The 13,546-nt window shown below is 38.0% G+C and overlaps 2 protein-coding genes across 2 annotated transcripts; both read left to right on the top strand.

Moving 5' to 3' along the window:
* The first annotated feature begins 660 nt into the window (after positions 1–660).
* On the top strand, positions 661–2,210 carry LOC132599986 (putative UDP-rhamnose:rhamnosyltransferase 1). Its single transcript, XM_060313127.1, has one exon. The coding sequence runs from the start codon at positions 836–838 to the stop codon at positions 2,099–2,101; it is 1,266 nt and encodes a 421-aa protein (XP_060169110.1). The 5' UTR covers positions 661–835; the 3' UTR covers positions 2,102–2,210.
* Positions 2,211–3,796: 1,586 nt separating this feature from the next.
* Positions 3,797–5,322, top strand: LOC132645543 (putative UDP-rhamnose:rhamnosyltransferase 1). The gene has a single exon (XM_060362562.1). The coding sequence runs from the start codon at positions 3,797–3,799 to the stop codon at positions 5,180–5,182; it is 1,386 nt and encodes a 461-aa protein (XP_060218545.1). The 3' UTR covers positions 5,183–5,322.
* Positions 5,323–13,546: the final 8,224 nt, after the last annotated feature.

Below are 13,546 nucleotides of genomic sequence, written 5' to 3'. Positions count from 1 at the left end.
ACAATCCCTTTAATCCTCAAGATAATTTCTTTTGAACTAGCGTTGACTAACTCATGATGCGACTTTAACGTGCGAAAATCCGGGATGTAACATTTTTAAGCAATATATATGTCACTAATTAAACATACAGAGACTTTGAAATCAATAAGTCAAACTTACTCCAAGATGAATTCGACTTAGGTGTATGATTTGGCAATGTCAAAATAACCTTTTGATTTAAACGTAATAGGCTAATTCCTAGAACTTAAGATTTTACCAGCCTAAATAAGTAGTTTAGTAGATACATGACTGAGACAGGGGTTGTAAAGAGTTCAACTTATTCAGAAACAGAACACATTTATGAAAAATTCGCTATGTAACTTAATACACTAATCTCTGCGCAAAGGTAGAACAGATTGTTGAAATATGTAATCTATAAATAAAACCCTAGGAAAAAAACTACTGTAAAAAAGAAGGATGGGTGCCTTTACAGATCTCTGGCCTTATAGGTTGGTTTATGATGTCGGCTTTTCCAATAAGCCTTGTCGAAATGTTATACGGAAGTAGTATGAATTGTCTGCTTCATACTGCTAGCCTTTGTCGTGCTTTTATATAGACATATAGATTTTTGATTCAAACGAATAAGAGTTACTAGCAAAGGCCACAGAGGACAATAAAATAAATAAAAAGAGGGATAGAGATTGCTTTTGTTCCCCGTCCACTGCTGCAAGTGGCAAGTTTTGTTGCTCCCAAAGAGATCCCACAGTATCTGATTGACTAATTGGTCCGGTCCACCACTCAAAATTTATTCCATTTTTCAGTCTCTCCATAGCCTTAGCCAAAATTGGAGGAATCCATGTCTCATTCATTTCCACACCCAAAAATATCAAGACTCCCTAAAGTTCCTCCTAACTTAACACACCTCCTTAAACTTGTCGAATTTCCATTACCAACTCTTGATGACAAGTCTCTCTTGCCGGAAGATGCTGAAGCTTCAGTTGATCTTCCTTTTGAAAAAATCCAGTACTTGAAAGCAGCTTATGATCTCCTCCAAGAACCCATCAAACACTTCATCGCTGATGAAAAACCTGATTGGATTATCTCTGATTTCACGCAACATTGGATAGTCGATATTGCTAAAACTTATGACATCCCCATAATTTACTACTGCATTTTTGGTGCTGCAGCAACGGGTTTCTCCATCGCTGCAACATGCTTCGGGGACACGCCTGAAATTTTGACCATACCGGTATTTCAGTTGCTGGATGTCCCGTCAACTTTGGCTTATAAAAAGTATGGGTCATTAGAGCTTATGGAGACATTTTATATCGATGATGCCTCGGGTGCGTCATATGCTCAACGTGTATCTGATATACTTGTTGCATGTCGAGCTATAGCTATACGTAGTTTCAAAGAATTCGAAGATTTGTACATAGAGGCGTTACATAAAATCGTCGACAAACCTGTAATTCCAGTTGGATTATTAGCAACAACATCGTCGTCGCCATCAACAAACTTCAACAATGATCCATCCTCGACGAACATTTTCAAATGGCTGGATCAACAGAAGGGAAAATCAGTTTTAATTGTAGGATTTGGAAGTGAATATAAACTAAGTAAAGAGCAAGTAGATGAAATAGCTTATGGGCTTGAACTCTCTGGTCTACCATTTATATGGATACTACAAAAGCCTAATTGGAGTTCAAATGAAGTGGATCTTTTACCGGAAGGATTTGGGCCGAGGACAGCAGAGAAAGGGGTGGTCCACATTGGATGGGCTCCACAGAAGGAGATTCTGGCCCATCAATCAATAGGGGGTACACTGGTTCAAGGGGGGTGGGGTTCTGTAACAGAAAGTTTACAGCATGGTCATGTTGTTGTTGTTCTGTCATTTGTGTATGATCAAGGTTTTAATGCAAGATTTCTGATGGAAAAAGGATTGGGAATTGAAGTGGAGAGAAACGAAGAAGATGGATCGTTTACTAGAAATGATATAGCGAAAGCATTGACATATGCTATGGCTTCGGAGGGAGGTGCAGAGCTTAGAGATCGAGCAAAAGAAGTAGCTCCCATTTTTGGAGATCAAAAGCTTCACGATTCGTATGTTGCTAAGTCCGTTTAGTATTTGAAGAATAACAGGAAAGAAGTCTGTAACCATTAGAGTACTCATATTCAGTACTGTTGATCTTCTTCCACTTTCAATGTAGTTGGAACTTCTTATTGTAAGGGTATTTTTCGAGAAAATTTACTCTTTTCCTCTCTGTGAATTGGTTAGGAAGTTTGCAAAAGCGTTACATGATATTTACAAGTTTGATATCTGATTACTTTGTTTAAACTTTAACTTATATACACCGACAAAGACAAAGAAATTTAAGCTGTTCTAAAGTTTCATTTGTTAAGATTGAAGTGTCTAATAAAAAAAAAGATTTGTTTAAATGTCAAAGTGAAAGATGTGGACAAATTTAGTGGGTCACTTATAACTTTAACCTAAAAGAGAATTGTAAGTAATACTCTATTTAATACTCTAGAGCTAATCTATTATCTAGAATAAATGATAAGTCACGTTTCATAACAGGTTAAATTACGCTAATGAGCAAGAAATTGTATGTAACTTAAATCAAATTTTTTACATGTTAGAGAGGTGGTAAAAAATGTCGTCATGCTACTCAAGTTTCTCTTTTGTTATCCATATTTTTAGAGTATCACTTTCATTCTTCATGTGATTAAATCATAATTTTGGTCAATATGGTATCAAAAGAAGCACGTCTATCCCATTAATTCTTCAAAGCATGATGCTTTGGTTCCACATGTTAACATAAGTAGTTAGTGAAAGACAAAAATTACATAAAAGAAGAAACCCGCTAGTTTTGTTTGCTTTATTGTCTGGAGTGGAGTGATATTCAGCTTATACTAATGGACTAGTTAAGGGTGTACACTGATCAGTATTCATAAGACTATTTTGCTTGAAACATATCCAGAAATGTATCCTCCTTAGAGGGGCAACGTTGAAGGTTCTATTGTTGTTTGACCTTTAGTCATTAATTATGTTTTTCCTATCCTAAGCCTCCCATGAAAAGAGATTTAAGAAAAAACTAAAAACAAATAAAATCTAATTATCTACATAATACTGGTAATTATTTAAAAGGACATGAATGAGCTTTGTACTGCATGGATGAGCTTTGTACTGCATGGTTTCTCTTTTTGTTAATCCTTGGCCAACTTATGAGAAGAGATATTTACTCTAAATAATGCAACTTTATCTTTGTAATCATTTCAAATTTAAAAAATGAATCAAATAGAATAAGCAAAACTGACATTGAAATAAATAGAGACATTATTGTCTAAGGACCTATATAAAATAAATTTCGTACTATTCTTGATCAGTTGCTTAAGTACACTGACATTCGTTCTTCTTTTTGATTTATCAATATTCTTCTACTTATTCCTTGGTTCTATAGATTTTCTTGCTCCCAAAAGCACCCACATAATCTGATTGAGCAGTAGGTCTACCACATAAAATTCCATTTTATTAGTACAATAATACTGCTTGACTTGAATCTCCCAAACAAAAACTTGATTCAAAACTTAGTGGTTGAATCTGCAAGCAAACTTTGTCCTAATCTTGCCATATGATGGCAAACAAGATCCTAGGTGGGGGCTTGTACTTCTTAGTATTCCCATGCACAGTCATGAGATGCATGATCCAACCTCGTACAACAAACTTTTAAGGAAATTCTGCTTATATAAGTGCTATCTACTTCTCTTTCTCATTCACACAAATAGTAGAACTAAGAATTAGGCAAAACAGAGAACAAAAATGAGAATGGATGATAATATTCATGTAGTAATGCTACCATGGTCTGCATTTGGTCACCTTATGCCATTTTTCAATCTCTCCTTAGCCTTAGCTGAAGTAGGAGGAATTCATGTTTCGTTCATATCCACTCCCAAAAATATCCAAAGACTCCCTAAAGTTCCTCCAAACTTAACACACCTTGTAAAACTAGTGGAATTTCCATTGCCAAATCTTGACGACAAGAATCTTTTGCCTGCAGATGCTGAAGCTTCTGTTGATCTTCCTTTAGAAAAAATCCAGTACTTGAAAGCAGCTTATGATCTCCTCCGAGAACCCATCGAACAGTTCATTGCTGATCAAAAACCTGAATGGATTATCGTTGACTTCTTCCAATATTGGATAGTTGAGATTGCTGAAGCTTATGATATCCCTATGATTCACTTCAGTATTTTCACAGCTGCTTCCAGAGCTTTCTTGATTGCTGCAAGAGCTTCAGGCCCCATGCCTGAAAGTCTCACATCACCTGTTTCCGAGAAGCTGCATTTTCCATCCACATTGGCTTACCGGAGTTATGAAGCAGCAGAGCTTTTCTCCTCATCTTTCCAAGAAGACGCTTCAGGGTTATCATATGCTCAACGTTCAGCCAAGGTATTGGGTGCATGTCGAGCTATGGTATTACGCAGTTGCAAAGAATTAGAAGGTGATTACTTGGATGCGGTGCATAAACTCATCTCCAAGCCTACAATTCCAGTTGGATTACTACTACCTGAAACATCACCACCAGAAAAAAACCTCAATGATGATAAAATCTTAAAATGGCTCAATCAACAGAAGCCTGGGTCAGTTTTATTTGTGGGACTTGGGAGTGAGTGCAAACCGAATAAAGATCAAGTATATGAAATAGCTTATGGAATTGAGCTATCTAGGCTACCATTTTTGTGGATATTACAAAAGCCTAGCTGGAGTTCGGATGATGTGGATCCTTTGCCAACAGGATTTGGGTTGAGGACTGCAGAGAAAGGAGTGGTGCACATTGGATGGGCACCTCAAAAGGAAATTCTAGCACATCCTTCTATTGGGGGTACTCTAAATCAAGGGGGTTGGGGTTCTATTATAGAAATTCTACATCATGGACATGTTGTTGTCGTTCTACCATTTGTGTATGATCAAGGGTTGAATGCAAGATTGTTAGTGGAAAAAAGATTGGGAATTGAAGTAGAGAGAAATGAAGAAGATGGGTCATTTACTAGAAATGAGATAGCGAAAGCATTGACATATGCTATGGTTTCTGAGGAAGGTGAAGAGCTCAGAGCGACAACAAAAGCTGCTGCCATTTTTGGAGATCGGAAGCTTCATGATTCCTACATTGCTAGCTTTGTTGCGTATTTGAGAAATAATGGGGAATAGACCTCTGTTCTGTCTGAATTTTCTTCTAGTTTAAATGTACTGGAAATTTTAAATGGAATGAATAAAACTAGATGTTTATCTGACCTGAAAACACTACTTCTCCCCCCACTTTCAACTTGTTCATCCATTAAATTTCATTCAATTTTAACTCTACTTGTAATTTTAAAGATTTCTTGAGAGAGGGTTTGGAGGTTGTTCCATTCATATGCTAAGTTTTGGCAGATATCCACATAATTGAATACACTGCAACCAAAATGTGATGAAGACGCGCAAGGAAAGTCAGGGATCTATCTGAATACCAATTAAACTAATAGGGACAAGGTTTATGTAATCTTGGAATATTGTCAGGAAATAATTCCAATACTAATATTTAATCTCAAACAGCCAAACGCAGATGAATTGATTAATTTCAGAAGTGTTGGGCTAGTTCTTTAAGCAGGAATCTAGTTAAGGTACAGTACAGAATTTTGCATCAAGCAAATCTCATCCTGATGGCAGAACAAACAAAACTCAGAAAGCATACTGAAAATCTCAAGTTGCAGCCAAAGAATCTGCAAACATAAACATTAATTTAAAAATGAAGTGGTTGAATCTGCAAGCAAATGATATCTAGCCTGTCACATGCTACTATGCTAGCAAACAAGATCCTATGTGAAAGGTCATCTATTCCTACATTCATGAGTGCGTGATCCAACCTCGCTGCGCAAACTTTTTGTCCTTCTTATGCACACAAATGGAGGAAATGAGAGAGTAAGAAAGCAAAAAAAAAAAGCATTATTCTTATTCCATATTCAATCTATCGATATATAGCCATGGCAAAATAGGAGTTTATGTCTCATCTCTATCTCTCAAGTATATCCGTAATATCCTCAGACTTCCTCTTAACTTAGCATCCCCTCATAAAATTACTTGAAGGTAGCTTAAGATCTCCTTCAAGAACCCATCAAACACTTCATTGCAAATCAAAGATACAATAATTGATTTTTAATGAAGTGTTTGATGAGTTCCTGAAGAACCCATCAAACACTTTTTTTGCAAATCAATTTTTTTCCCATACCGTAGTGACAAAGCTTTAGAGAATCCCCCCCTCATCTTTCCTAGGAGAAGCTTTGGATGTATTTATCAATGTGCAGCCAAAATATGTGGTGCATGTTGAACTATGACTCTAGGTAATTGCAAAGAATTTGATGTTTCCTTATAATGGTGATGTTTGGAAGTACTTGGATGTGGTATATAATCTAATCATGTAAGCCCGGATGGGATTATTACCACCTCAAACATCACCAATACCTCTGATGTTCAATCAGTGAATCAACAAAAGCCGTTCAAATTCTATCTGTAACTAACAGGCCAACTATAGGTTGTTTCCCTTTTTCCTATCTAAAGGATCATCATCTACTCAGCAAGAGAAGGCCAAAGTCATAAGTAGCCCCTTAAATTTGTCTGATATTTTTATTTTGACACTTAAACTAAGATTAATTTCTATTGAACACCTGAACTCGAGATAAACTGTAATATTAAACACAATTTGGTCAGGTGCATGTGGCGTGTACTACACCCTTTTTTTAAGAGAGTGAAAGATCAGTTTTATTCTTTTTCAAAAAAAATTCCAGCAAAGTCTACATTCCAGGCCTGCTCATCTTCATCACTCCTTATCGCATTCCCACCGCCCATTACCACTTTTTCCAATCCAAATTTTGCACACAAAAAATCGAAACAAAATTCTCCAAATTCAGCTCCCAAAACCAAGCCAGCGATCCCGATTCCACTGACACCATTTCTGCAACAAAATTCGCCAAAAGCCCCCCCCATTAGAGGGAAAGAAAGAAAAAAGAAGCTTTCTTAGCAGTCTTCCGATTCTTGAAATCTTGACATTGCCTATATCTTGGATTCTTTTTGGGCTTGTTGACTTGGGAACTAAAATGGGTATTGCTTGAATTAGCCATTTATTTGTTAATAAGCAATGAAGAACACAATCAATTAGAAAACAGAGGAGTTGAATCAGCTGTAAAAGATTTTTATCTTTCTTTCAACTTAATGGGTGCAGGAAGGGGGTTTGGCCGGAGACGTGTTGGCAATGGCGGCATGTTGGGAGTGACGACGACAGTGACAAGTTTTTTTCCTTCTGTCTTATTGCCATTTGGTCTTGTTTGCCATGTCATAGCAAGTGCGATACACTCACGAAGCCTGATTTAATATTATCAAAATTGTGTTCAATAAGAACTAGTCTTAGTTCAGGTGTCAACATGAAAATATGACTTTGGCCAAAAGAGAACATCAATCAAATTGTTGGAATGTCAAAACTCACCAAAGAAATGGTTCGGCTATACTTTTTAGAGAAAAGGATAAAAATGGTCCCTTAACTATGATAGTAGGTTCAAAATAGTCTCTTAACTATGCACTTAACGGTTTTAGTCCTTTAAGTTTATTATAAGTTAACAAAAACGGTCCCTTAACTATGAGAGTAGGTTCAAAATAGTCCCTTAACTATGCACTTAACGGTTTTGGTCCTTTAAGTTTGTCATAAGTTGACAAAATGGTCCCTTAACTATGAGGGTTGGTTAAAAATAGTCCCTTAAGTATGCTTAACGGTTTGATAATGTCAGAAATGGTGTCTCGAAACACAAAGACCGACGGACTCTATCGATTAAAACTGAGGGGCTCCATCGACTAAATAAAATACACTAGACTTTAGAAATAAATTAGAAATAGCAGAAACTAAAAAAGTTGTCACTACCAAAAACAAGCGAAAAAAACGATGGACGAAAACTGATGGATAAAATCGAGGGACACTATTTTTTTTTTTTAATTTTTATTGTTTTTTACGAAAATCAACGGAAGTCCATCGGTTATTTTTGAGGAAAAATGCGCGGAAACTATTTTAAAAAAAAAAAAGAACCACTACACTTAAAGGACTAAAACCGTTAAGTGCATAGTTAAGGGACTATTTTGAACCTACTATCATAGTTAAGGGACCATTTTTATCCTTTTCTCATACTTTTTACGATTAACTCTTAAATAAAAGAAAATGTCATACCTGACAGAAAAATAATGAATTGGGGGCAATAACAGGGCATTTTTTCAGCACGAGACCCACTTTTACGACTTACCACCCAGTGATCCAGCAAGTTTATAAATATATAAATGGATCACTAGAGGAGCATAATCACTTTTGTATTCTCTGTTTCTTTCTTCTTCATTTTTAGGTTTTTTTGTATTTTTATCGTATACTTATTACTCCTTACTTTTCAAAATGTTTGTATTACTTTTAAGAATGGTTATTTCTTTTTTTGGCAATTTTTTAATTTTAACTTTTCACGTAACATATTTAAGATCACAAAATTAAATAATGTTTTTATACATTCTACGCATCTTTAATTTAAAACAATATGTTTCAATTTTTTTTTACTTTATTAAATTTGTTATCAAATTAAAACCAGACAAATATTTTAAAATAGAGGAAATAGAATTTTTATTTTATTTATTCCCCAGACTCAAACCCAACAGTTTTCAGCGTATAGTACTGCAGCTACTTTTGCAACAACCAAAAAAGAGAAGTTTCTGGAAATTTGAGTTTGGCCATTTTCTAACCTTTTTCATTTTCTTGCAACAAAAAATATGATCTCAAACAAACAATTTGAGACAGAGGAAGTAGTATATAATTAAGGATTTTTACACGCTATATTGATTTTGGGAAAAGTAATTATCCGATTTAACTCATTTTTTATTTTTTACCCGTGTTAGCCGTCGGAGAGGTCGCTCCTTCATCCTCTCCTATTCAGATCGACCGGAGAGGCTGCGGATCTTGCTATCTAGATCCGCTGGACAGGTCGCCGAATCTTGCTATCCATACACATTATTATACAGTTTTATGCAATGTAGAAGTGTGTATAAATACCTCTTATATAAGTTTACATAATATTGTATATCAGTGTAAAAGTGTGTATAAACACCTCTTATACATTATTATATATTTTTATACAAGGTAGATACATTGTCTACGGTAGGTGAATAAAGTTGTATATTGTTGTATACCTTGAAAAAATGGCTATGCGAATGTAAGTTATGACTACGTGGATGTAATTTTATATGCTAGATTGTACATTATTGAAATTTCCCCATAATTATGGGATCACAATGGGACAAGGACAATGCATGAGAAACTCTACGGCTCGTTTGGGTGATTCGTTAATTACATATCTTTTCAATATTGTGTTAGTATATTATATTGTATTGTTTTCATAAATATAATATTTGAATAGGTTTAATCCAGGGATGGCTCAATACGACCAGTGGCCTAAAGCCAAAATTTAATAAGATATCATAAATATTTTTAATAAAGTTCATGTATTTTTTTTCAAAATTCACCATTTTAATCTTTTTAGATGCAAAGCTCTAAAGTTATCCTTTTAAGGATTAATTCATTCGACTATTGCTTTTTAAGACAAATAAAAATAACTGATTAAGAAAAATTGAGTTACAAATAAAATATAAAATTGTCATAAAAAAATAAAAAATAAAAAACGAGAACGAGTCCATGGGAAGACGGAAAATCATATCCAACAGGGTAGCTATACATACTAATTAATTAATGAGAGATAGAAAATATAATTTGCTCACTCATTTCAATAGCCCAAACTAACTTTTTTTTAAAAGAAAAATATTTATTTATGATAATTAGAAAAGTCCTATATTATATAGAATTAAATATAATTTTCAAGTTTAATATAAAAATTTATAGTTTTCTCGTACACTGACATAGGAATGAATTGAATCTTCTTCTATATTATCAAGGTTTTATTTCAATATCTCAAGTCACAATTAATTTTATTTTTTCAACAAAAGTGTTTACCCCGAATTTGGAAACCAATTAAATTTGTACGAGGGTATAAGATATGTGTTTGGATCTCAATATTATAGGGAAATAAAACGTGTGAAGGTTTTATTTCAAAGTAATTAACGATTGGCTATTTGCTATGGATACGAATATTAGCTAGTAAAAAACGCAATGCTTGTTTGGAGAAATATAAGGTAGATGAAAACAAGTGATACGAATCAGATATGATACTTTAAGAGAGTTTGTATATATGCTTTGATGTTACAAATGTTCTTGAAAATGAATAAGCCAACCCCCCCCCCCCCCCCAATGGAGGGGGATGAGCCCTATTTATAGTGTTTCTTCTATGGGCCTTACACAATACAAATCATTAGGAAATACGGAGAAGGACGGCTCTGAGCAGATTAGGTAAGCCGTACTGTCTGACACACGCATGGTTGGTGGTTGACCATGGCAGGACGCTACCGACGCGTGGCTCACGCGCAACGGCTTTACCGGACCAATAACTACGGATAATCGGACTAACGGCCTCGACTGGTCCGGTGACGAAGAAACCGGACCAAATGGTGCCCCTGCTTAGCTCCGGTCCAAGCGTTCCTCCGGTTCAGAACTAAAATCTTCATGTATGCTCTCGTCCTCTTCTTCCTTCGGTTCCTTGTTCCCCCGGTTTGACTCATACCCGGTTTTTACCGTATACAGATAGTCCCCACACTTCCCGGACCACCGATCTGCCGGAGTAACGGGAAGTGGATGAATCATGAAACTGGTGACTCTATTGGCTCGTCGTTATCTTCTCATTTTGGCGGGAACAGTTGCGTCACGTCCCCCCTTTATCGGCCACGTGTCTTCTCCCGACTGGCCGGTTCTGACAACCGCCGCACGCACGTCGCTTCGAGTCGTTTCTCATTAATTATGGGGGACGCGTGGCATCCCCCGGTTGGTTGGGGAATTGTAACCGTCACAGTCCCATGCCTATATAAGGCTCTTTTCCCCTTCGTTCCAACACTTTCACGATCCATTTCTTCTTCATTTTTCACTCTTCACTGCATTTCCTCATCTCCACCATATTTAGTGGTCTTCTACAGCCAATTTGTCGCTGATTTATTGCATATACTACGTGGAAAGGGGCAACTTTGTCACCATTTCTGCTAACTGCTCTCGTTTGAGCGTTGCTTTGCACTTTGTCATTTCTCGAATCACCAGTTCCTTCAATCTTCTTGAACTTTTCTTCTAAATCCTCTTCCTTTCATATCTTCCAAAATGTCTGAAACCACTTCTCATGATGTTCCATCTGTTTCATCTCCGGGGACCGAGCCTGCATCTCCGGCCAAAACGAAAATCACTTTTGAGCCCACGGCCTCGGATATTATACCGGCCAAGCCCAACTTCAACAAAGATCTTGAGGTTGAAAAACCTTTCTCGGTATCCGATAGGGGATTTGATGTGAGGAGATACCCCTCATCCATTACTGAGGAGAGGCTAGACATAGTCCGGGCCGACTGCGGGTGGGACACCCGCCCGGTTCGGGTCTTTGCCCCCGGACCTGATGAATCCGTTACTGACCATCGGGAAGGATTTCTGTACGTGTACACTTATCCTTTCACTCTCAAACTCGACCCACCGGTGGATCCGGTCATTCTCGACATGTGCCGGACTTACGGCGTGACGTTGGCTCAGATCGGCCCGATTGTTTGGAGGGTCGTACCGTGTCTCCGGTTGTTGGCCAACAACGCTGAGAAGGAGCTCACGCTGGCCCATCTGATACGCTTATACTCCCTGAGGCTGTTCCGGGGTGGCGTAATAAAAATGGCCAAGCGTAGCCGGAACCCCTTCTTCTCAAAAATGGATGAAGACAGAGATAGGGGTTGGCTGGAGCGGTATGTCCGGGTGAAGACCGAGGACATTATTCCGGCCAGTCACATGCCCTTCCCGGAGAAATGGAACAACAAGCGTAAGTTCCGAACTTTTAAGTGATTGCTTTTGCATGTCACGCGGCCGATGGGTTGCCCAGAACCACGGTAGTACTTTGCTTCTACCCATATTCACTACGTCTTCTGCTATCCGTACTCTCGGAGGATCACTCTTGAGCAAGCCGAACATGGCTTTACTGACCTTCCGACCCTTATTGCCGAGGCCAAGAGGATCGAGGGAGAGGCTAAGGATGCCTTAGGTTCTGACTCCAATGATTTTTAGCGGACGGTGCCCGAACGTTCCGGCTCCAGCCGTTCCGGGTTGATTAGGGCCTGTACTTGGCTTTTATTTTTATTTTTTGCCTTTGTAGGACTTTGGTTTTTGATGTAAAAGCATCCCTTGCGTATATGAAAAACGTATCTTTCTTGTTTCTCCGTTTGGATGTTCGTTTTTGTTTTCCCTTGAATTGTTGGCCCGTTTTTCGGACAAGCTGACTCGTAGTCATTAGTTAACTGTGCCCGTAGGACTTATCTAGTACTTTGTGAGTTCGGTCGTCTCCGAACCACGATAGGCATTTATTTAGCGCCGGAATTTTTCGGGCATTTGAATCTTATCCTTAGCCGGATTTTGATGTATAAAGTCCCCGTTTGCGGACTAGACAATTTTGGCTCGGTTTACAATGACCTCGTTGCCTTTAGTCGATTTTCGATCATGGTGCCCGGTATAGGGCGTGTGAATGAAGTAATGCCGAAATACGGGTAAAATCTTTTAATAGGAAGATAACCGAGATATTGTTTATCCAAGTTTCCGATAATTTTTGTATTGCAAAGTATTTGCATACATAAGGCTTTTGTTTCCTTCTGCTTTTGCCGTAGCAAATACTAAACGGACACGATTCATTTTGATCGTTTGGTCCTTACACCGAAGGCTATGGCCGATGGTCGGGCCTTTGTTTTGCCGTAGCAAATGCTGAATGGGACACGATTCGTTATGATCGTTTGGTCCCTACATCGAAGCCTATGGCCGATGGCCGAGCCTTAGTTTTACCGTAGCAAGTGTTGAGTTTCCCCGTCTTCTTTGACCGAGGTAGTCTTCGATGTGGGCATAGTATCCCCCTAGCACTTATTCGGGCTGCAAGGTCGGGTGAGTGCTATTAAGTCCCCACTCGGAAGGTGTGACCTCGATGGTCCGGACGCTCGTCTTTTGTTTTTGTCAAGTAACACGTTGTACTTGTTGCCTCATTAAAAACCTTGTTGGAAAACCCATTTTGGGACAAAACCGTACTAAGGAAAAGAGTGCAACACGTGTTTTCAGTTCTGGATTCTCTGCTCTGCCTGGTACTTGGCTTTCTGCAAAAAGGAAAAGGTCAAAAAGAGAGAAAACATGGGGTGTTCTTACCTTAACAGTAGTATCTCTTTAGATGAGCCACATTCCAGTTATTGCGCAACCGCTGCCGGTCCACGGACTCTAGCTGATACGATCCCTTGCCCGTTACCTCGGCTATCTTGTAGGGTCCTTTCCAGTTCGGGCCCAGTTTTCCCTCGTTGGGATTCTTGGTATTCAAGGTAACTTTTCGGAGTACCAAGTCCCCAACTCGGAAGTGACGAAGATTGGCT

This window comes from Lycium barbarum, chromosome 6 (genome assembly GCF_019175385.1).
Source record: "Lycium barbarum isolate Lr01 chromosome 6, ASM1917538v2, whole genome shotgun sequence".
NCBI lineage: Eukaryota > Viridiplantae > Streptophyta > Magnoliopsida > Solanales > Solanaceae > Lycium > Lycium barbarum.
The sequence above is the reverse complement of the archived record's forward strand: the minus strand, read 5'-3'. Positions and strand labels throughout refer to the sequence as shown.